We start from the raw sequence: 23,661 nt of genomic DNA, 5'->3' as shown, positions 1-23,661 counted from the left end.
ATACTTTCTGACCAAGAACAACTATGCAGCGAGGGATGTCAGATTTCCTTATCTGCATAGTTGTTCTAGGTCAGTGAAGAAAGCAGGATGTCAGCTTAACAGCCGAACATTTACTGTTTCCTGGGGAATGTCAGCAATGCCAGCCTGCATATTTCTCCTAACCATCAAATGAGCATCCTCCAATATTGTATAGCTGCTCCCACCTTTTAAGAGAAAGTGTGCTAAACAGACTTTTAGTGCTGAGGATATTTCCATTCAAATAATATAAAACACTAAAGATCAGCTGTTGTTACAAATTATTACAAAAATATAATATCCAATACGGCATAAATCTAATATTGTCCATATGTTGCATAAACAGTCTTTTGTTCGCCACCAGTGATCTGTGATCTGCCTAGCAACGTCATAAAACAATAATGTTCTTAAAATCCAACACCTGCACTCATGTGATCAGTGCAACCTTTGTAAACCTACGTAAATACAGGAAAAAAAAAAACATAAACTCCATGCACATTTAGGGTGAGAGGTCAAACCTGTACTCAAGTGCTTATCACCAATTTTCAGTCCTGCCTTTAAGTTACCAACATTTTGATAGTATTCAGACAAAAGTGCAACCAGAAATATTTACTCCAACAAGAACTTAGGTTGTCAGTAGATATGAGATAACAATTGGCCTATTTGTCCATTTTCAGTAGTCTACGGTATCGGCAGACAACCATCAGGGGTGACAATTGAACAAACCTTGCCTAATTACTACTGTTATCCCCAGACAAGTGCATTGGAAGGATCCTCCCATTTTTAATTGCTAAACTAATGCATTTGGTTGTGCCATCAATGCACATCTGGGAAGCCATAGGCTAACAGACATAGCTCTGAACAGCTGCATCCTACTACTACTACTACTACGAAACAGGATTGCAGGTTTGATCACATCTGAAATGGTTTTACAAATGAATAACACTGAGTTATAGAAACTGAAAGAAATGTAAAGTGTATGTGCTACCCCCAAAAAAATAATCAGATGTTAATAACCCTGATGCAACGTCCTATTCTACTGCAATGCTATTGCTGCCAGTACCACCACCTGCCTTTCCATGTTACATAATATAAAGACCTGTATTATCCAATCTTAAATTATTGTAATGTTAATGACATGACGCTTTCTTACCTGCAGGCAAAGTACAGTGGAGTTGATCCTGAAACATTAGGCCTGTTAATATCTGCACCACTATCTAGTAAACATAGAACAGTCTAAAAAATATAATAAAATAAAAGATGTTACATCACAGCAGCAAAGCCATATTAAATTTGCATTAGGTCACTAATTAATATAAACAAGCAGCCGCTGTGAACTGTGATACCAGTCAATCAAGTAATATAAACAAAAAGCAGCTCTAACCAATATGCGATATGTATTCAAAATTTAAATCGCATTAGTGCAAGTGAAAAGATATGTGAAATAAATAAATAAAATCTCAATAATATATAACATTAGATAAAGTGTTCATATAATTAAGCCAAATATTATATAACACAAAAAAAGTTGTGTACATACACTATAATGCCAGAAGTATTGGGACGCCAGCCTTTACACGCACATGAACTTTAATGACATCCCAGTCTTAGTCCATAGGGTTCAATATTGAGGTGGCCCACTCTTTGCAGCTAGAACAACTTCGACTCTTCTGGGAAGATTGTCCACAAGGTTTAGGAAGGTGTCTATGGGAATGTTTGACCATTCTTCCAGAAGCACATTTGTGAGGTCAGGCACTGATGTCAGACCAGAAGGCCTGGCTCAGTCTCTGCTCTAACTCATCCCAAAGTTGTTCTATCGGGTTGAGGTCAGGACTCTGTGCAGGCCAGTTAGGTTCCTTGACCCCTATTTCGCTCATCCATGTCTTTATGGACCTTACTTTGTGCACTGGGGTGCAGTCATGTTGGAACAGGAAGGGGCCATCCCCAAACTGTTCCCATAAAGTTGGGAACATGAAATTGTCCAAAATGTCTTGGTATTCCGATGCCTTCACTGGAACTAAGGAGCCAAGCCCAAACCCTAAAAAACAACCCCACACCATAATCCCCCCTCCACCAAACTCTACACTTGGCACAATGCAGTTTGGCAAGTACCATTCTCCTGGCAACTGCCAAAGCCAGACACATCCAACGGATTGCCAGACAGAGAAGCCTGATTCGTCACTCCAGAGAACACATCTCCACTGCTCTAGAGTCCAGTGGTAGTGTGCTTTACTTGCATCACCAAGTGCAATGCAAAACATTGGATGCAGTGGTGTCAGACTTGGATGCAGCTGCTTGGCTATGGAAACCCATTCCATGAAGCTCTCCTAATGCTGTTGTTGTGATAATCTGAAGGCCACACAAAGTTTGGAGGTCTTTAGCTACTGACTCTGTCTGTAGACAGCTGGCATGCGCTGACCCCGCTCTGTCATTTCATAGCCTACCACTGCCTAGGTGCTTGATTTCATACACCAGTGGCCATGGAGGTGATTGGAACACCTGAATCCAATGGTTTGGAGGCGTGTCCCAATACTTTTGGCAATATAGTGTATCCAAAGAAAACACAGGTTGACAATGCCCTTCTTTAGAAATCCTTCACCCAGGAAGAGATCAGTGTGTTTGTTAGTATTTAGCACATTTTTATTTGTAATGTCTATGAAATGTGTTGGCCTCGGACCCTTTGTTTCTTGGGTAATTTTTACAATAAAGCATTGTCGCCCAAATGCCAGGGGCATGAGAAGTGACTTGATGTAATTTCTTTAGCCAAAGGAACAGAATCACAAGATATTCTGCTGAGAGCAAGATAAAAACGTGTTTATGGAATGAACTGTGTTTATGACATTAGTAACCTCACAATAGGAGATAAAAACCTGTTTAAGGACATCTAAGTTAGAAATCCTTAAGTCTGGGGGAGATGAAAAGAGGTTTTGGGGTAGATAGGAAGCAAAATTGTGACTTTTCAGATAACGAATATGGTGGTTGAACGTGACTCTGTTATCCTCGTGGAACCCTTCTGCTAGCCCCTCCCGTAGTGGGTGTTGTGCCGCCCTCTATTGGGCAGCTTCCAGAAAAAGGGTTTATAAGGTGGAAGTTTAGATGAGACCAGCACAAGCTCCCCTAGTGGCCAGAGGAAGCTCTGATGCTGGGATTTTTGCCAAGGCTATATGGGCTCATCGACTGGTCGTGCCTAAGGCTTCTACGTGACCACCTGGGCAGTGTGGTCCTGGTGGGATTTGTTCCTCCCAGCTTCCACAGAGCTTCGATAATGTATTCATTCTATGCTGTGACACTTTCAAATGATGTATCTATTTCATGCTGTAATGCTCACATTATTATTGGTGTGTGTTATTATGCAGATTGTAATGACTATAAAACATATCCTCCTGTGTGTCGTGTGATAATAAAAGTGGAGGTTTTGACAATGCAAGAATATTGCAGTTGGATTCTGTTATTTCTTGGAGTGCTGGGTGACTGCTATGATGTGCAAGGGCAGGTATTCATTTGGTAGTTGGTCTTTCACATGCGTAGAACATGTAATGGTTTAAATGCTGATTAAAAGTACCTGCATGACTACATGTTGATTGTGTGCATGTATATGACTTGTTTTTAGTAACTGCACCCAGCATCTCTATTACATTATTAGAGAAGATTCCACCACCATGTGACACGGTTAAAAGAGCCTATTACTGGATCAGATGGACCATCAAGTTATAAATGTTCATAATACGGTCAACACATCATGGCCAAGGATGACTCCACCACGGCACACAAATGTTCTCAGCAAACGATGTCACCAATGGATACAAAATATAACATTCTTCCATTGTGAAATATGTTTAAAAAGGGTCTTTGTTGCACATTGTTGTTGGTTATGTGGTTCAAAGAGGCAAACTTCTGAACTGAGGAATCAGACAAACACACGGCATTTCATCAGATATAATCCATCCAACCTGCAACCAACCAAACTGTCCTGTCTAATGGTTCACGTTAAAAACGGGTTTAGTTTGCACATATTTGCAAATACATGCTGCCTCTTTACAGCACCCCAGTATTCTGCAGTCCTAACTGTATAAATTTATAGTGTAACAAGGAGCATTTTTAATATATTTCATGAAAGATTATTTAATATTTTTTATCCATTTGTGACATCAGTTGCTGAGAACATTTGTATGCCGTGGTGGAGTCATCTTGGGCATGATGTGTTGAGCGTATTATGACCATTTACAACTTAATGGTCCATCTGATATGAGAGCTTTTAACCGTGTCACATGGTGGTGGAATCTTCTTTAATATCGATTTACTACATTGCACTAAGTGGTAAATGCTAACCCTTCACTTTCACTCTGTGCATTGATCTCTTCCTGGATGAAGGATTTCTAGAGAAGGACATGGTCAACCCCCGCTTTCTTTGGATACACGTTATATGTACACACATTTTTTGTGTTATATATTTGGCATAATAAATATATATGAACACTTTATCAAATGTTATATATTATTGAGATTTTATATATTTCACATATCTTTTTACTTGCACTAATGTGATTTCAATTATGAATTATATCACAGCAGTTCTTTGGTTAGTTAAGTGTTTGAAGTAATGAAAATATGTTGGGTGTCAGTGTAAAAAAAATTACTATATAGCAAGAAGCTGAAAGCAACACTGTCACAGATAAAACATCTCCCACCCAAGTTGTGTTTATATTTCAAAATATCAGTTACATAGCATAATGTGTACCAGAATGGAGCAATCCTGCCTCCAAGAAAACTGATCACATATTAGGCCCTGTAAGAAGAGATAGTTTCAAAAATAGATCTGCAGAAATCAATAGTTGCCTGCATAATATGGGAAGTCATGAAACATTATTGTGTTTTCATACTTAATATCTATGCAACTACAAAGAGCTGCCACTGTTTTTCACTCATTCTTTTTCATTTGTACCTAATGATTAAAGTCACTGGAATTTCATAAACAAAACTTTTTTCTTTCAGTGAATGGGTTATTTTTTTTAAGTCCTCATGCACACTGGACATTTTTACAGCTGCTGTTTTTGGCATTTTGCGTTTTTTTCTACAGCCAGTAAACTCCCCAGCATGTTATCCTATGTGTCCTTGCACACAGACTGTAACCGCGTTTTTTGGCAGGGGCGTTTTTTGACTGGAAAAAAACCCAGAACTAGTGGGTTTCTAGAGGAGTTTTTTGGCTGTAAAAACGCTCTAATGCTGCAAAACACAGCAGAGTTTTTGGACTTTTTTTTAGCTAAACGCTAATGCAAAAACGCTAATAAAGCACTGAAAAACTCATGTTTTTAATGTAACCTTACACAGCTAATGTTACCAGCATTATTAAAATGGCCAGTGTGCATGGAGCCTTATAAAGTTTTGTAGGTATGCTATGTTTCCAGTCTATATGCACACAGCATACAGGAAGAACACATGGCAAAATGTTTACTTTCTCATGCAATGTGGCTGTGCCCATACTGCATGGATTAACTGCTCGTTTTTGTCTAGGGGACTGCAGAGCAGAGATCTACCTACATAATTTGCCAATCCTCCAAGGGCAAGAATGTTCCCCGCCACTCCTGCCCCCCAGAGCACTAGTGGTCTTCTGAATGGATTGATCCTGACCTCATCACGCCCATAGATCGGCTCAGGACATAAGGCCAGCAGGAACAGTCCACCGCTGGGCATGGGAGAGCGTGAGTTTCTGGAGGATTGAAGGATCAGGTAAGTATAACTTTTCCTTGCTCCCTTGGACAAAATGAGCAGCCACAGCCCCACTGCGTGGGAAAATAAACATTTTGCCAGAAGTTCTTCTTTAATTTAGGACACTATATGGTAAATAATATTACTGTTGGGTGGTAATATCAAGAGAGCCACTCGAATTTTTACTCATGAGAATGTGGTATATTCTGCTTGTGGCTGCATTATTTTCTTCCAAACATTTTTCTTTAATTTTAACTTGGTAATCCTGTCTTTAACACACTTCCTTTCCTAGGGTGACTGTACTGCAGGTGTAACATGTTCCTAAGCAAACCCCCCCACCCCCAGGAGGCTTGCACTGACTGGGCTACTTTATACATTGTCCTTGACCCAGTGCTTCAGTGCAGCAATTCAAACTGGTGGGGCGGGGGGGGGGCATATCAACTTCAGCCCAGGGACATCTATACAAGGACAGCAAGATTCACCTATTTCAGACTCAAAGCAAACAATACTCTCCCTACTTTGCTACATTTCAATGTGTAAGGAGCGAGGTTGCATTAACCACTTGACAGCCGCGCTATAGCTACAGTGTGGTTGTCCAGTTCTGGGAAAGCATCATATGACGTCCTCCAAGAACGCGCGCCCCCGGTGGCGCGTACCTGGAGATCTCTGTGATCGCTGTGTCCTAAGGACACAGCTGATCACGTGATGTGGTAAAAAGCCAATCATAGTGGCCTATTACCACGTGATCAGCCATGTCCAATGACACAGCAGATCACAGGTAAATGCAGTTGCCGGTTATCGGCTGCACTTTCTGTGACAGCGTGAGGAAAGTACTGCCGATAACCGGCAATTGTCAGAGAACGGATCGACACCGATCATCAGTGCTCTGATGATCAGTGCCCAGCAGTGCGACCCACCAGTGCTGCCCACAAGTGCCCAGCAATTGTGGGCAGCCCCCCGTGTCCATTACTGCCCATCAGTGCCTGCAAGTGGCACCTACCTGTGCCCAGCAGTGCCCCCCATCAGTGCTGCCCAGCAGTGCCCCCCATCAGTGCTGCCCGGGAGTGCCACCCATCAGTGTCCATCATTGTTGCTTATCAGTGCAGTATCAGTGCCAGCTCATCAGCCCCGCCTATCAGTGCCCAGCAGTGCTGCCTATCAGTGCTGTCTATCCGTGCCACCTCATCAGTGCCACCTATCAGTGCCCAGCAGTGCAGCCTATCAGTGCAGTGCTGCCTATCAGTGCAGTGCTGCCTATCAGTGCAGCCTCATCAACGAACATCAGTGAAGGAGAAAAATTACCTGTTTGCAAAATTTTATAACAGAAACAAAGAAAAACTATTTTTTTTTTTTTTATGATTTGCTCTTTTTTGTTTATAGAGCAAAAAATAAAACACCCAGCGGCAATTAAATACCACCAAAAGAAAGCTCTATTTGTGTGAAAAAAAATTATAAAAATGTCATATGAGTACAGTGTTGCATGATCACGCAATTATCATTCAAAGTGCGACGGTGCTGAAAGCAGAAAATTGGCCTGGGCATGAAGTGCCCAGTAGCCAAGTGGTTAAAAAAGGAGAACTTGAAATATTAGAAAAAAAACACTTACAGTCTTGTGCCCATTCTGACATGCCACATGTAGTGCTGTTTGGCCCATTGCATCTTCCACATCTACGTTGCTGACATGCTGCACAAGGTCGTGAAGAAGCTCGGTCCGCCCATTTACGGCTAACCAGTGAATCTTAACAAAATACAAGAGACGTTTTCAGTTAACAAAAACAAACTGCTGACTTGTCCATTTTCTTTCATTTCTGCCTTGAGATCACCTAAAAAGAAACTCTTTTTCCTCCCTGACTCTAGAGAAGCTTACTCTTTTCGAATGCATCTGCATTCAGGGTCCATACCAAGGGGGCCTAATTTCCTCTATCTATAAGTTACTTCAAGACACTTGTCCCCTTTCTACTGATACACACCTTTATATGCGAAAGTGGCCCCGAATCCTTCAACAAGATATCCTCTTAGATCAATGTAGCAGGATCTGGGAAGTCGCCTCTAGATCTTCTATATGTGTGGTATATAAAGAAAACACTTATAAAATTTTGATGTCCTGGTACAAGACTCCTGGTTCTCCATGCTCGCAATCCGAGTGTTTCTCCTGTCTGCTGGCGACGTGGCGAGGAAATTGGCACTCTTTTTCACATTTTCTGGCTTTGCCAACACATTGCACCTTTCTGGAGAGAGGTCCTTAGCATTTTGCGGCTACTTCTACAGGTCCATATCCCATGTGACCCAAATCACTTTTTACTAAGCCTACCTTTTACAGGCCTCTCCAAATCTGCCAAGAAACTATCCTCTCATGTCTTAACAGCGGCCAGGAGAACCATTCCCATTGGCTATCTACTACATCTCCTGCATGTTCAGAATTGGTGAAGGTTATCGCTGAGATTAGAACAATGGAGTACCTCACTGCTATGCTTGCTAATCTTGTCCCCCTTTTTGATGAAGTTTGGGAACCATGGAATCATTTCAATTCCGATATGTCTACTCAGATGTCTGATATTGCTGATTAATACACTGTTATACACTGACATTGTATTATGTATATGCATTTCCATCGATGAGCCTGTTTCCTTTCTTCTTTTGTTGATTTATGATTGTTATCTCACAACTCTATGCAACATTCTGTCTGTTGTATGTCCTTCAAAACTCAATAAAAAAAAAGAAACTCTTTTGGTAGGGAAACACTGAGGCTGCCATTGTTGGCCTCCCCTTAAATAACAGTTGTCTAGTTGTCATGCTGGCTCTTGTGCTTCAGCAGGTTCAACCTATAACTTGAAACAGTGTGTAGATCAGGAGGTGCTCTACCTGAGCTGCCACTTGCTTTGGGACAGTGTCTTAAAGTTTTGAAGCTAAGGTATCAGCATAACAGCCAAGTAACTAGCATTTTCACTGACAGCAAGCACAATATTTCTCCAATAAAAGGCTTATTTTAAAGCCAACACTATCTGTACCTCCACTGCGGAGATTTTCCCTTATTTCTGTCCTTCTAACACCTGACAAGAAACTAACAGAAGTTCTTACTTCTCTCTGCTGCTTTAGTGGAAACTAAAAAAAAAAGACTGGCTTCAAAAAGTATACTTTTCTTCTAAACTTCACCATGATTTTTAAACACTAGAAATAACTTTCATGGGATTTTAGGCAAAGTAGCTAACTGCATCATTATATTAAGCCGCAAAAAAATACTTACAGCAGTGAGTCCTTCATTATTGCAAATGTTGACATCTGCATTGTATTCTAACAGTTTGCTCATGCATTTCTTCTGCCTGAAAAAACATGTAAACAATCACTCATTTTAAGATGTTCTATTGATGTATTGATCAGTTATAATATTTTGTGTAATCCCTAGTCAGGGGTGTGGAAATGTTAAAAAAAACCTACTTTTCCAGGGACTAAATTGGAGTCCCAATTTACTTGTCCCTCATGACAATCTACTTATCCGATAAAAAAAAGCATACATTTTAACCAAAACCATATATAAATCTGCTTTAAGCAATGTCTGGGGCTTTTAAAAACAAAAAGGGGCTTTATGGCGACTTAAACGTTCAATATTTTTAACATTGTGCTGTTTATTTCCTCCTCCCCTCCCTGCCTGTCTCCAGCACCGCACCCGGGGACTAGCAGGGAGGAGAGAGACCTTGCAGCGTAATGAACACAGATTGGCTACTCGTCAGTGAAGGGGAGTGTTGGGCTTATCCTTTATCCATTTCATTGCCAGAGCTGTTTTTGCGTTTTTTGCACACTTTTAAAAAATAATTTAAGGCCTGAAGATGACACAAAATCCCCAAACATTATATATTTTCTGAAATCAATTATCCTAGAGAATAACATAGCAGTAGTTTAAATTTTTTATGTCACACGATATTATCACAAAGGTCTAGGAAACGCAAAATTTAAGTAAAAAATACGCTTAAGTTAATTTTGGGGCACAAAAAGAAATAAATTATCCAATTTTTTAAAAAATATAAAAAAGACGAGGTTGCATCGGGTAAATAGACGTCCAACATGTCAAACCTTAAATTTGCGTGCACTTATGAAACAGCAACAAACTTTAGTATCCAATATTTTCTATAGGTGGCACTTTTAAAGCCCCTTACAGGTCATCAGTTTAGCATCACGGAGAAGGTCTGGTGCTAGAATTATTGCTCTCATTCTGGTGTGTGCGGTGATATGTAATATGTGTATCGCAATCAACGTTTTCATGTGTAGGTGCCCCAGCGCGTGCTTTTACGTTTGTGCATGCGTACATATGTGGGGGTGGGGAGCCTTGAAAACTTTTTTTTTGGGGGGGGGGGGGATTATATGCTTGGTTGTAACTTCCACTTTTAATAAGAAAAAAATTTTTACTCAACTTTTTTCTCTTTTTTCTAATCACATAGGGGACAAAAAGGACCCTATGTGATGAGTTTTTTTTGGTGACAAGTTCCCTTTTTTGAGACATCCAGGGATCTTCCTTGTGCTGCCCTGAATGTAATGCAGTGCACATCGCACCACAATACATTCTTTCCCGGCGTCAATGACCAGGAATCTGTCAAACAGGAACCCAGAAGCGATGTCACATCACTTCCGGGTCAGGACAAGAAGGAGAGGGGAGCGGATGTGTCCGCTCTCCTCTCTCCCCTATACCACATCCCGGCGGCAGCCACTGAACCAGTCCCAGGTCCGCAGATGGGCAAGCGGAGCCTGGGACATATAGTGGGCAGTGGGGGGAAAGGCTGGCACTATGGGCTGTGTGGAAGCAATCGGGAGGCAGCGCTACTGCTCGAATGCTTCCACCTGACAGGTGATCCCTGCTGCTTGGCCACAGCAGGGCTAAAAGCAAAAAAAAAAAACTACCTGCCTGGCACCCGGAACTGCATGTCCCGGGCGTCAGGCGATATGAATTGTACATCCCTGCCAATGTACAGTGGATATAAAAAGTCTACACACTCTTGTCAGGTTTGTCAGGTTAAAATGTCAGGTTTCTATGATGTAAAAAAAAAAAAAATGAGACAAAGATAAATCATTTCATTTGGGGTTAACCACCTTCAGTGTGACCTATAAACTGTACAACTCAATTGAAAAACAAACTGAAATCTTTTGTGGCTGTGGAGGGGGGAGTAAACATAAAAAAACTAAAATATTGCACACCCTCTTATAACTGGGGATGTACAGTAGCTGTGTTCAGAATTAAGCAATCACATTCAAAATCATGTTAAATAGGAGTCAGTACACACCTGCCATTATTTAAAGTACCTCTGATTAACCCCAAATAAGGTTCAGCTGTTCTAGTAGGTCTTTCCTGACATTTTCTTAGTCGCATCCTACAGCAAAAGTCATGGTCTGCAGAGAGCTTCCAAAGCATCAGAGGGATCTCATTGTTAAAAGGTATCAGTCAGGAGTACAAAAGAATTTCCAAGGTATTAGATATACCATGGAATACAGTGAAGACAGTCATCATCAAGTGGAGAAAATATGGCGCAACAGTGACATTACCAAGAACTGGACATCCCTCCAAAACTGATGAAAAGACCAGAAGACAATTGGTCTGGGAGGCTGCCAAGAGGCCTACAGCAACATTAAAGGAGCTGCAGGAATAGCTGGCAAGTACTGACTGTGTGGTAACTTTGACAACAATCTCCCGTATTCTTCATATGTCTGGGCTATGAGGTAGAGTGGCAAATCGGAAGCCTTTTCTTATGAAGAAAATGTCCAAGTCTGGCTTAATTTTTCAAAAACACATCTGAAGTCTCCCAAAAGCATGTGGGAAAATGTGTTATGGTCTGATGAAACCAAGGTTGAACTTTCTGGTCATAATTCCAAAAGATATGTTTGGCGTAAAAACAACACTGCACATCACCAGAAGAACACCATACCCACAGTGAAGCATGGTGGTGGCAGCATCATGCTTTGGGGCTGTTTTTCCTCCAGCTGGAACTGGGGCCATAGTCAAGGTAGAGGGAATTATGAACAGTTCCAAATACCAGTCAACATTGGCACAAAACATTCAGGCTTCTGCTAGAAAGCTGAACATGAAGAGGAACTTATTTCAGCATGACAATGACCTCCAAATCAACAAAGGAATGGCTTCACCAGAAGAAGATTAAAGTTTTGGAATGGACCAGCCAGGGCCCAGACCTGAATCCAATGGAGAATCTGTGGGGTGATCTTAAGAGGGCTGTGCACAAGAGATGCCCTCGCAATGATAGATTTGGAGAGTTTTTGCAAGGAAGAGTGGGCTGTAATAAAATCAAAAGGTGCTTCAACAAAGTATTAGTTTAAGGGTGCACACACTTATGCAACCATATTATTTTAGCTTTTTATTTTTTCCTTCCCTGCACCTAAAATATTTGTTTGTTGTTAAACTGAGTTGTACAGTTTATAGGTTACATTAAAGGTGGAAAAAGTTCTGAAATTATTTATCTGTCTCACTTTTTTACATCACAGAAACGTAACATTTTAACAGGGGCGTGTATACTTTTTATATCCACTGTACAGTGAGGAACAGAAGTATTTGAACACCCTGCGATTTTGCAAGTTCTCCCACTTAGAAATCATGGAGGGGTCTGAAATTCACATTGTAGGTGCATTCCCACTCTGAGAGACAGAATTTAAAAAAGAAATTCAGGAAATCACATTGTATGATTTTTAAAGAATTTATTTGTCATGCATTGCTGAATATAAGTATTTGAACAACTAACAAACAGCAAGAATTCTGGCTCTCAAAGACCTGTTACTGTGCCTTTAAAAAGTCCACCTTTACGCCACTCATTAATCTAACTTAGTAGCACCTGTCTGAGCTCTTTAAAGACACCTGTCCACCCTACAGTCAGTCAGACGCCAACTACTACCATGGGCAAGACCAAAGAGCTGTCAAAAGACACCAGAGACAAAATTGTGGACCTCCACAAGGCTGGGAAGGGCTACGGGGCAACTGCCAAGCAGCTGGGTGAAAATAGATCAACTATTGGAGCAATTGTTAGAAAATGGAAGAGGCTAAAGACAACTGTCAGTCTCCCTCGGACTGGGGCTCCATGCAAGATCTCACCTTGTGCGGTATCACTAATGATAAGAAAGGTGAGGAATCAGCCCAGAACTACAAGGGCGGAGCTGGTCAATGACATGAAGAGAGCTGGGACCACAGTTTCAAAAGTCACTGTCGGTAGAACACTACGCCGTCATGGTTTCAAATCATGCATTGCACGGAAGGTTCCCCTGCTCAAGTCATCACATGTCCAGGCCCGTCTGAAGTTTGCCAATGACCATCTGGATGATCCAGAGGAGGCATGGGAGAAAGTCATGTGGTCAGATGAGACCAAAGTAGAACTTTTTAGTCTAAACTTCGCTCATCGTGTTTGGAGGAAAAAGAAGGATGAGTTGCATCCCAAGAACACCATCCCTACTGTGAAGCATGGGGGTGTGGTAACATCATGGTTTGGGGGTGCTTTTCTGTGAAGGGGACAGGGTGACTGCACTGTATTAAGGAGAGGATGAATGGGGCCATTTACTGTGAGATTTTGAGCAACAACCTACTTCCCTCAGTCAGAGCATTGAAGATGGGTCATGGTTGGGTCTTCCAACATGACAACGACCCGAAGCACACAGCCAGGATAACCAAGGAGTAGCTCTGTAAGAAGCATATCAATGTTCTGGAGTGGCCTAGCCAGTCTCCAGACCTAAATCCAATAGAACAGGTGTTCAAATACTTATGTTCAGCAGTGCAAGACAAATAAATTCTTTAAAAATCATACAATGTGATTTCCTGATTTTTTTTTTAAATTCTGTCTCTCAGAATGGGAATGCACCTACAATGTGAATTTCAGACCCCTCCATGATTTCTAAGTGGGAGAACTTGCAAAATCGCAGGGTGTTCAGATACTCCTGTTCCTCAAAGTATATCTGTATTAATAAAAATAAAACACTTTGTACAAAAAGCAGAAGTGTGAACACACTGGAAAACAAAATGTACAATCTGGGTGGTTCCAGCATATACAGCAATTGTGGATGTCAGGTTATATCATAAGCATGATAAAATATTTGTAAAACAGTGCAGCGCTTCAAATAAGACTGTAGTGCAAATGCAGCTATTACCTTATCAAACTAAATACACATACTAGGTCAAAAATTGAGTGAATAGATCCACAAATAATGTAAGTAAACTCAATTAATAATACAATAATTAACCAAAGGGAAAATTTTATGTGAATCAACAAATAAATAAAATGTATCAAAAAACAAAAAAGTCCATAAAGAAAAGTCCCATCTCCCAGTGAAAATCTTAAACAGTGTAGATCCATGATCAATATCTTTCGAATGACAATGACATATTATGAGCTTATACAGACGTGGAGTGGAGCCGCCATCTCGGAATATACAATTTTCACATGTATGATGCGTCCACTTAGTTTCACATGTATGATGCGTCCATTTAATAGGTACCGTATATACTCGAGCATAAGCCGAGTTTTTCAGCACATTTTTTGTGCTGAAAAACGCCCCCCTCGGCTTATACTCGAGTCAACAAGTATAAATAGTGGGGCGCGCCCCCCCTCCGTCAAGGGGGGCGCGTACAGGGGTGGGCAGAGGGCTGCTGTCTCTTACCTGGCTCCCACGATGATCCATCCAGGAAGCGCTGCTCCTTCCGTCACTCCAGCCACTCCCTCACTCCTGCCGCTCGGCTCCGCCTCCTCACCGGTGATTGGCCGCCAGAACTGTAGCTCAGGAAAGGTACACAGGCGGCCAATCACGGGCGAGGAGGCGGAGCCGAGCGGACCCGCGAAAATCGAGTGAGGGAAAAGCCAGTAAGTGTGCAGTGCAGAGGTGCTGCTGCAACCACATATGCTGGCTGCAGCAGCACCATACTGCAACAGGGGTCAGCAAGTGTCATTGGTGTCAGTGGGAGGAATAGTGCCGCATCATTGGTGTCACTGATACTAATGATGGGGCATTATTCCTCCCACTGACACCAACGATGGGGCACTATTCCTCCCACTGACACCAATGATGGGGCACTATTCCTCCCACTGATACTAATGATGGGGCACTATTCCTCCCACTGACACCAACGATGGGGCACTATTCCTCCCAGTGATACCAATGATGGGGCACTATTCCTCCCACTGACACCAATGATGGGGCACTATTCCTCCCACTGACACCAATGATGGGGCACTATTCCTCCCACTGATACCAATGATGGGGCACTATTCCTCCCACTGACACCAATGATGGGGCACTATTCCTCCCACTGATACTAATGATGGGGCACTATTCCTCCCACTGACACCAATGATGGGGCACTATTCCTACTTATAACAATTTTACAGACAAATGATACTATTTACAGTCGCGCGGGGGGGCGCGAAATGTTTTCTTCTTCCTTGTGATTTTATTCATGTGATTTTATTGGTCTCCATCTTTATTTTTTACATTGACTAGTAGGTGCCTCATTTCCCACCCTCGGCTTATACTCGAGTCAATAGTTTTTCCCAGTTTTTTGTGGTAAAATTAGGTACCTCGGCTTATATTCGGGTCGGCTTATACTCGAGTATATACGGTATATGTTCAGTTTTTACTACAATTTTACTTCAAATGCTGCACTGTTTTACAATTACTTTTGTTAAATCTTTGTATTCGGATTTTGTGCAAGCTGCTTAGACAAGCTAAGTTTTCTGAACTAGCACAGAGTTTTTTATTTACACATTTTATGATAAAATATTTGCCAGGGCTTAAACTGTAAAAGCATACCCATTGCGAGCAGCTAAATGAAGAGGTGTGCATCCCGAAATATCCTGATAATTTGGATTGGCTCCTCTCTTTAAAAGCAAAACCAAGCATTCCACTGATCCACAGCTACAGAAAAAAAAAAAAGACAAAAAATCAAAACATAGAAAGCATTAAAAACTACAAAAAGATCAAAATGATAGACAACAGACTCATGCTACTAAATAGCTACACATATTACAAAATATGTTTTATTGCTTGAAGATAAGAGGATACAATCAAAGGACAAAATTCAGGGAGTTGTGCTGAATAAATATTTAGTGCAATGATTCTCAGAATGAGTTGCTGGCCTCAACTGAGAGGTCGCCAAGACTTTTCATTTCAATAATTTTGCAGTTTAGTGTTTCATTATTCATTATCATCTCTGCTAAAATGCAAGGGATAATGTATGTAGCAGTTCAATGCAGTTACAGCTTTTTCACTGATATGATGTATGAGATAGGCACAGACTAGGTGTCTCATCTATGACAGACTAGTGAGAACTGGATATCATCTCTTACAAATGCATGACAATTGTTGGGAGGGTAAGTTTTAGAAAACACATTAAAAATTGCCCATTTGTATAAATCATCTGTGCTGTTCATGTTTCTCTTGCCTAGCGGGGTGATGGTCAAAACAAATACTGAAACTGTCATTACTTGGTAACTTTTAGGTATGAGTCTAGTTGTTTGTTCAAACAGTCTTGTAAAGCATGGGTCAAAAAGTTTACTAGCAACACTTGTCACACTAGTGATAGTATTGCCGTAAAAATGCAGGAAGGACACGCAACTGTTTGGTATGTGTCATTCCACCCCAAGCTTCAGTATAGAGGTGTTGCTTCCTCGCTTTCGATTCATGCTGATAGCAGAGGAACTAGGCAGCAGACAGCAATGACACCTAGTACTGTGGACTAAGACAAATAGACATAGACATATAGAGGGAAATGCTTTGTTCATATTTCATGTCTGGGGTTTACAGCCACTTTAATACATAAATGCCAAATAAATTATGACCACTAGGCATTCCCATGAATAATTCTAGGGTCATCATTTCAGCTTAACTCTAAAATTGATGAACTATTAAGGTTTTTAAAGTGGAAGTAAACCCACTTTTGTATCTTTTACCTACAGGTAAGCTTACAATAAACCTTACCTGTAGGTAAAATGAATATCTCCTAAACGTGCACCATGTAGGAGATATTCACTCTCTTTGTCCGCTGGCGCATGCACTCTGAAGGAACGGCATACCCGTGCGTTCCTTCAGAACACTGTGCTGTGTTCTGAGACTCCGCATGCGGGGAGTGATGTCAGTGCGAGTCGACCAGGATGCATACTAGCACGATATGACATTACCTTCCATGGGATTTTTTTATATTTTTTTTCAAGCTGTGGTTTACTACCACTTTAATGCATTGTCCACTGACAATATAGGAGTTTTCACCATTTACACAGCACGTCATTTAGGCTACGTTCACACTAGCCTTGTGTGCAGGCGGCAGAGAGGCGTTTGGTAAGCGTTTTTACAGCTTCCCAAACGCCTCTGCCAATTCTGCACATTACAGCACATGGTGCTGTTCTAACGGGAGCGTTTGCGTCGCGTTGCGTCGCGGCAAAACGGACGCCTCTGGACGAGTCAGGAGGCTTTGAAGCCTCCTATTCTCGTCTATGGTGCCGCTCCGCAAACGCCTGGCCGGCGTTTGCGGGGCGTTTGCGGAGCGGTAACACCACTCAAACTGCATTATAGGCGTTTGTGGGGCGTTGTTAACGCTCGGCAAACGCCTAGCAATCGCCGCTAAACCGCGCATGCGGCGTTTGCGGAGCGTTTGCTGAGCGTTAATAACGCTCCGCAAACGCTGGACCAACGCTTGCCAAACGCTATAGGGGCGTTTGGCAAGCATTGGCAAAACAGCCTAGTGTGAACGAGCCCTACGAGGTCACAAATATGTGATACTTTTGAAAAAGTCCTAACTTTTTTCTATCTAATGGCAACTTTGCAGATTATATATTGTGCATGTGTGTACACTAAAATTAATATTTTTTAACTGAAAGTTTAGCTTTGATCAAAATTTATGCAAGAATAGTTAAAAATACAAATCAATAAAACAAGCTATTGATTCAATAGGCCCTCTGCTTGCAAAAAAAAAAAAAAGGGGGGGGGGGGTCCCAGTCTATAACGTGTATGTGAATTATTGAACGGGCAGCTGAAGAGTTAATGCACAGGTTTCAACTGCCTTGAGGATATTTCAAGATGAAAAGTCTCAGCATGATGTATAAATACAGCTTTTCAAATCAGCTTACAGAGTCAATGATGACACCTCACTCACATTCTGGACAGCAGATACAATCAGTATGTGAGTAAGAAGTACTTACTAAAAATAAATCTCTCCACTGTGTGTCTAGTACAACCAGTTCTGCAGGAAGCCATAGGGTTGAGTTTATATGTATATAAGATCAAATATCACTATGGATCTCTTTGAATTGTAAAGATATTTCACAGAAGAACGTAATATACAGTCTTTCAGAGCTGTTGCCCTTCCTCAAAAGGATTTTATTACGCACTTCATCAATTAAAGCAGGCTTTTAAAAATTCATACTTCTCATGAATCAATAGAGAACAAATCAGCATAAGGATATATAAAGACTTTTATTTTTTTTCTCAAACTCCTACGGCTGGGCATACATTATACAATTTTCATTTAGATTTATTAAAACCATATGATACGAGGTCAAACCTAAACACTTTCAATTTGTATACAGTCAGACAGGCCCTTGCACTACATAGTCGAAGGTAAATCTAAAGGAAATTGAATATGCAAATTGTATAATGTACGGCCAGCTGAAAAGGTTACTAAACACAGGACCCTGCATTCACTATATCTGGTCTCCCACAGTACACAGCACATGGAAATGCAATTATTTTAGTAAATATAACCTGCTAAATACCTTTTCTCATTATCATTTAGAGCAGTCTTCTGACTTCTATCAGTATCCAGCTGAGCACTGGTTAAAGCTTGTAGGAGGAGATTTCAGCTTGCTCTAGGAGGATGAAGAACCCCTGACCTCTGTATGGACAGTGCTGATTGGCCCAGTGCTGATCACATGACCCCTCTCAAGAAAGAAATACCCTCTCTAGCAATAGACAAACTGAGCATATGCAGAGTGACTTCACACAATATGTCTTATCAAGAGATAAGAGGGGGACGCTGGAAGGGGAGGACCAGAGAAGTCAGAATCAAACATCCTTATTACACAATGCAGAGGATTAACCCCTTAGGTTCCACAGTGAGTATAACAAACATGCTTTACTGCATATACAGACTGACCTTACTGTTGTTGGTTTAGCAGCACTTTACGTTTAAATGTATGTATTCTGATTCTGGGTTTTCTTTTTCCAATACTGTAATTTAAGTACAGTATTAACCACTTGAGTGCCAGTCTGTTTCTCACTTCATTACCAAGCTGTTTTTCCATTTTCAACACTATGATATTTTGAGCAACATTTCCTCCATTATGCAGCACTGTACCCAAATGAGTTTTATATTATTTTTTGGGGGGACAGAGCTTTCTTTTGGCTGCTGGGATTTTTATTTTATTCTATAAAAAAGGGGGAAAAAAAGACTACACATTTTGAAAACAACTGTTCCACTTACTTTCTGTTAAAATAAAAATTAAATATGGCAGAATAGTACAAAAAAAAACCCAAATTATGCTTTTTTAGAAAGTAGAAATCTCAAGACCTCATTTTTTTGCCATTGTTTGGAAATGAAAAAACGCACTGGTATTAAGGGGATTAAACACGAAACTTGGTAAAGGTGAACTAGATACTGTAATAAACAGTTCATGCACAGAGAAAAGAGGAGGGGAAGGGGTTAATGTACTGGTTATATATCATGGCATCTTGGAGATGAAGGGTTTAATGCTCAGATGTGCAGGATAAGGGAGGTGAATGGGTTAATATACAGGTCACATGGTGACAACAACAAAGAGGGACCTGAGAAGAGGAGGATCTTTGGACAAAGTCCCAGTGGAGTTGAAACATGTTGCACTTTGACTAGGGGGATTATGCAAGATGGACTGTCAACACAAGCAAAATTGACTCTTGGATGCATTTAAAACAGCTAAGTACAGTGTAGGCACATCTGTGTTTTATAATCCATTATGTTTGCTGAACCCTGCCTACCTGGGAAGTAATTTGCTATGCTTTGTGCATGGTTTTTCGTGGCTGATCATTTTTTGTCAGCAGTGACTTTGATCCCTGGATGCATACAGCACTTTATTCGGCTAAACCCAGCTTCTACATGCTTGTTTATGAAGAACTGAATTTTAAATATAAGGTAACTAATTTGTGGTGCGTCATGCAGTTTTTTGTATTAGTTACTCAAGTTTATTTGCATCAGGTTGTACAATACCCTGTTTTATTTTCAAGCTGATGTATTCTTATAAAAGGTGAACGTTGTCTATTAAATATGGTTTTTAATACAATGTTAGAGGGGCTGAGCAATACTTGTCTGTGGTTACACAAACATACTTTGATTGTGCACTTTTATGGAGGCCATAGACGGGTCGAAAATTGGCCGTTTTTTCGGCCGAAAAAAAAAAAAAATCGGCCGATTTTCGCACCGTTAATGGGTAATTGGTCGGCCGTTTTTCGATGATTTGGCACATTTTTTTTTATCGGTAAAGTTGGAAAAAAATCGTCCGATTGTGCCGGCAATGATGGGCAAATTGGCCGATCGTTTTACCGATAGAAAATCTGTGCATGAGCCGTGACCTGCAAGAAGAAAAAGAAGAAGAAGAAGAAGAAGAATTCCAGTCCGCTATTATATTTGACATGAAAAAGTATTGCAGTTGGAACAATGTATCTATTTGTATCCGAATAACATCAGTATCCAAAATGGATACAAATAGATACAATGTTGCAACCACAATACTTTTTCATGTCAAATATAATAGCGGAGCTCTCTGAAAGGGACAGAAGTAATTAAATGCCGGCTGTAGACGGGACGAAAATCGGATGATTTTTTTTACCGTAGGTAGTAACGTCGGCCTATTGAACGACCGATTTTTTTTAAATGGCCGGTTTTCAACCCGTCTATGGCCTGCATTAGGACATATTAACACATCCACAAAAGACCTGGTGTCCAACATGTTTGGTATCTATGTAGTCAACACAACCCCTAATTTTATATTTTAACAAAAATTGGGTATATTATTGTGTTTGCTTGCAGCAAAATTAATTTAGTGTATACTTTCCTGAAAATGTTTTGATAAATAACTGCACAAATATTGTGCAATATAAAAAATTGCAACTACCACCATTTTATTCTCCAGGGCCTCCGCTTTCAGAAAATATATACTTTTTTTTGGGTGGGTGAGGTTACAGTAACTTCTGGTAAAAAACACAAGTTTTAACGTGTGCAAAATGTACATTTCTGCTAAGACCAAGCACTACACCAATAATACATTTCATTAAGTGACACTGCTGACTGAGTAAAATCTTACTTGGCAGCGATATGTAGCAAACTTCTTTTAACTCTTCCAAAAGCATAGTTGACGTCAAATTTTGAATTTGAAAGCAATTCCAAAACAGACCTTAAAATGAGAAAATAATACAATAAACATGATTATATGCAACTAATTTGCTGTCATTAACATTTAACAAAAATAAAATAAAAAAAAGTATTTGATTATTATTATTGAACCTGGAACCACCAGATCATACAAAGACCATCTCCTGTCTAAGGGAATGTGTGCCTGCCCAACACTCTTTGGGGTAAAGGCAGGGAGGTCTCATAACCATTTGATTCCAGCAAGTACATCTCAAACATGCACAAGCAATGACATAACCCAACCTCTACTTTAGCCTCAGTGTGTGGAAGCATCACTGCATGGCAAAAATGGCAAGAAACATATGTAGTATCAGAAAAGCAATTTATACCCTAGCAGTACTGACACACAAACTGTATTCTTAAAATTTTTGAATTGTTCAAAATAAAGGATCAGATTTTCATAATCCTTAAAATGTAGTGAGTATCAACATCATAAACTCTGGTAAAAAAAAATCAATTATGTGCAGACCACATTACTACAACATTCTACCTTTCTAATTGCCCTACTCAAAGTGGACCTAATGTAAAAAATTGAGAGGTGATCTATCCCCCTATGGACCTCCATTTCAAAAGACTGCCACCAATTCCCCCCTCTCCCAATACTAACATCTGTCACAAAGTGGGGTACTATGGAGTCCCAGCATCTACCACTTTACTATCTTCTCCCTATTCAAAGGGACAAGAGACTGTAATTTGCTGTTCAGAGAAAGCCAATCTGAGCAAAAGGCACACACAGATCTAATCTACTATTGTAGCTACAGTATGAACATGAAATGAAGTTGCAGTTGCAGGGACCCTTTTGCACCCATTTCAGGACAAATATTGAAAGGTGTACTAGTGGCCACTGTTGTTTATGATGGCCTTCTATAGGTGGTCCATGGAGTCTTCTGGCCCCTAAGCGACACAGGCTCTTATCACCTAATAAGTTGTATCAGTATATTAGGAAACAATCCATAAACAGAATAACAAGCATATATGATGACTGCTATTCAGAATTAAAGTGGTAGTAAATTCTGCTTTTGTTTTTTTTTGTTTTTTTTAGGGGTCCCCAGGTAGGTTTTGCCATAATGTGCTAGTATGAACTGCATATTAGTACATTATGACAGACTTACCTGTCAAACTGAGCCTTCCAGCGCTACGCTATGAACAATATGATGGGTCCAGGGCGCTGCCACCTTCGTCTGGTTTTTATTTCAGATTTCGTGCCCTTGGCCACTTGAATGGCCGGGCTGCAATGTCACTCCCACGCATGCACACAGGAGTCACATCACAGTGGCACAGATCGGGCCGTAAATGTTCACTGAGTTGTGCATGCGTGGCTCACTGTCCATGATGGATGACAGGCAGGAGGAAGCATTTATGACAGAAGAGACCGATAGGGTCTCTTCTGTCATAAATACCCTGTCAGCAATTTGTTTAAAAAAGAAAGTTTACTACCACTTTAGGTGCAATGTAACAGAAGGTAAAATCACAGCTTATGATGGACTTTAGGGTACATAGAAGACATAATTACTAATCTGCATCTGTAGTTACACTTTTTTCTCTTGGTCCATCAGCAAAGTCCAACAAATAGCTCTTTAACCTGTCAATGAAGTCCACTTAATGCAGCTTTCTGTGTTGTTCTGGCAACAATGCTGCACTGCTACTGAATTTAGAGCAGATATGCCACTTTCATGCACTCTCTCATGTATGCTTGAAGTACAGGGGATGAAAAAATGTTGCAGGGGTGAGGATATCAGGCTTGTCACTGCTGATTCACAAGGCTGTGTCACCAGGACACACCTAGTCTTGCACACTACATTATGCATTGAGAGAACTGTTAACAATCAGGGAAGGTAGAGAAAGTATTCTGTTTACTTTATGAGGTTTGTGCAACCCATAGTAAATGGATTTGATACTTGTATAGACTGTGATAAAGGAACCTTCAGAGGTACTTTTAGTACTAAACTATGAAAGGAAATCTGTCGCAAAGCCCTAACTGGCTTTCGGTGCCCCTTGTTCTGCCCAAACTCAAAATATTAAATACTAACTTAAATATAAAAATTAATATAAATAATAACATAAAATACTAAATTAACCCACTTCTTCTAAGTTGCTGCTATAGCTTGTGATTTGTTACAATTATGTTTACACCCAAGGCGTCAAAAATTGCTGTCTCCAGAGCTTTGAAATCTGACAACAAAACAGTTAATAAGAAAGCAAAACCACATCAATGGTCTTAATAAAATGACTCTAAACCCACTTTTTTTACATCAATCATTTTAAAATATCAAGTATACCACAGCTCTTTTTTTTTGTTGTTTTTATTCTTTTTATTTTTTGTTTTTTTTAAACTAGGGCTACTAGTGTAGATTGAGCAGTGCCCCTAATTTCTGATCACATGCTCTACTCTCCGCATACTACAATTCCAATAGCACTGAATGCATCTTCACACAGATGTGTAGTCCATCTCAGGGGTGAGCAGGAAAGGGTGGCTACATTCACATGGAGGGGAATGGAGAATGAACATAACCACCCAGGGTGTTTGAGAATAGCAG

General features: G+C 40.5%; 1 protein-coding gene across 3 annotated transcripts in view; it reads right to left on the bottom strand.

Moving 5' to 3' along the window:
- LOC149470344 (E3 ubiquitin-protein ligase HACE1) overlaps nucleotides 1-23,661 on the bottom strand; it is a 134,714-nt gene that overhangs the window by 96,398 nt on the left and 14,655 nt on the right. For all 3 annotated transcript variants that reach the window (XM_089665122.1, XM_089665130.1, XM_089665139.1), the window contains 5 exons: nucleotides 21,018-21,107; nucleotides 15,502-15,606; nucleotides 8,966-9,041; nucleotides 7,328-7,459; nucleotides 1,169-1,251 (listed from right to left, as the gene is read on the bottom strand). In XM_089665122.1, coding sequence (XP_089521248.1) covers nucleotides 1,169-1,251; nucleotides 7,328-7,459; nucleotides 8,966-9,041; nucleotides 15,502-15,606; nucleotides 21,018-21,107 — 486 coding nt within the window. The remainder of the gene's footprint in view (nucleotides 1-1,168; nucleotides 1,252-7,327; nucleotides 7,460-8,965; nucleotides 9,042-15,501; nucleotides 15,607-21,017; nucleotides 21,108-23,661) is intronic.

The sequence above is a fragment of the Staurois parvus genome, unplaced genomic scaffold, assembly GCF_062004578.1.
Source record: "Staurois parvus isolate SC_StPar_1 unplaced genomic scaffold, SC_StPar_1.0 ptg000048l, whole genome shotgun sequence".
Classification (NCBI taxonomy): domain Eukaryota; kingdom Metazoa; phylum Chordata; class Amphibia; order Anura; family Ranidae; genus Staurois; species Staurois parvus.
The sequence above is the reverse complement of the archived record's forward strand: the minus strand, read 5'-3'. Positions and strand labels throughout refer to the sequence as shown.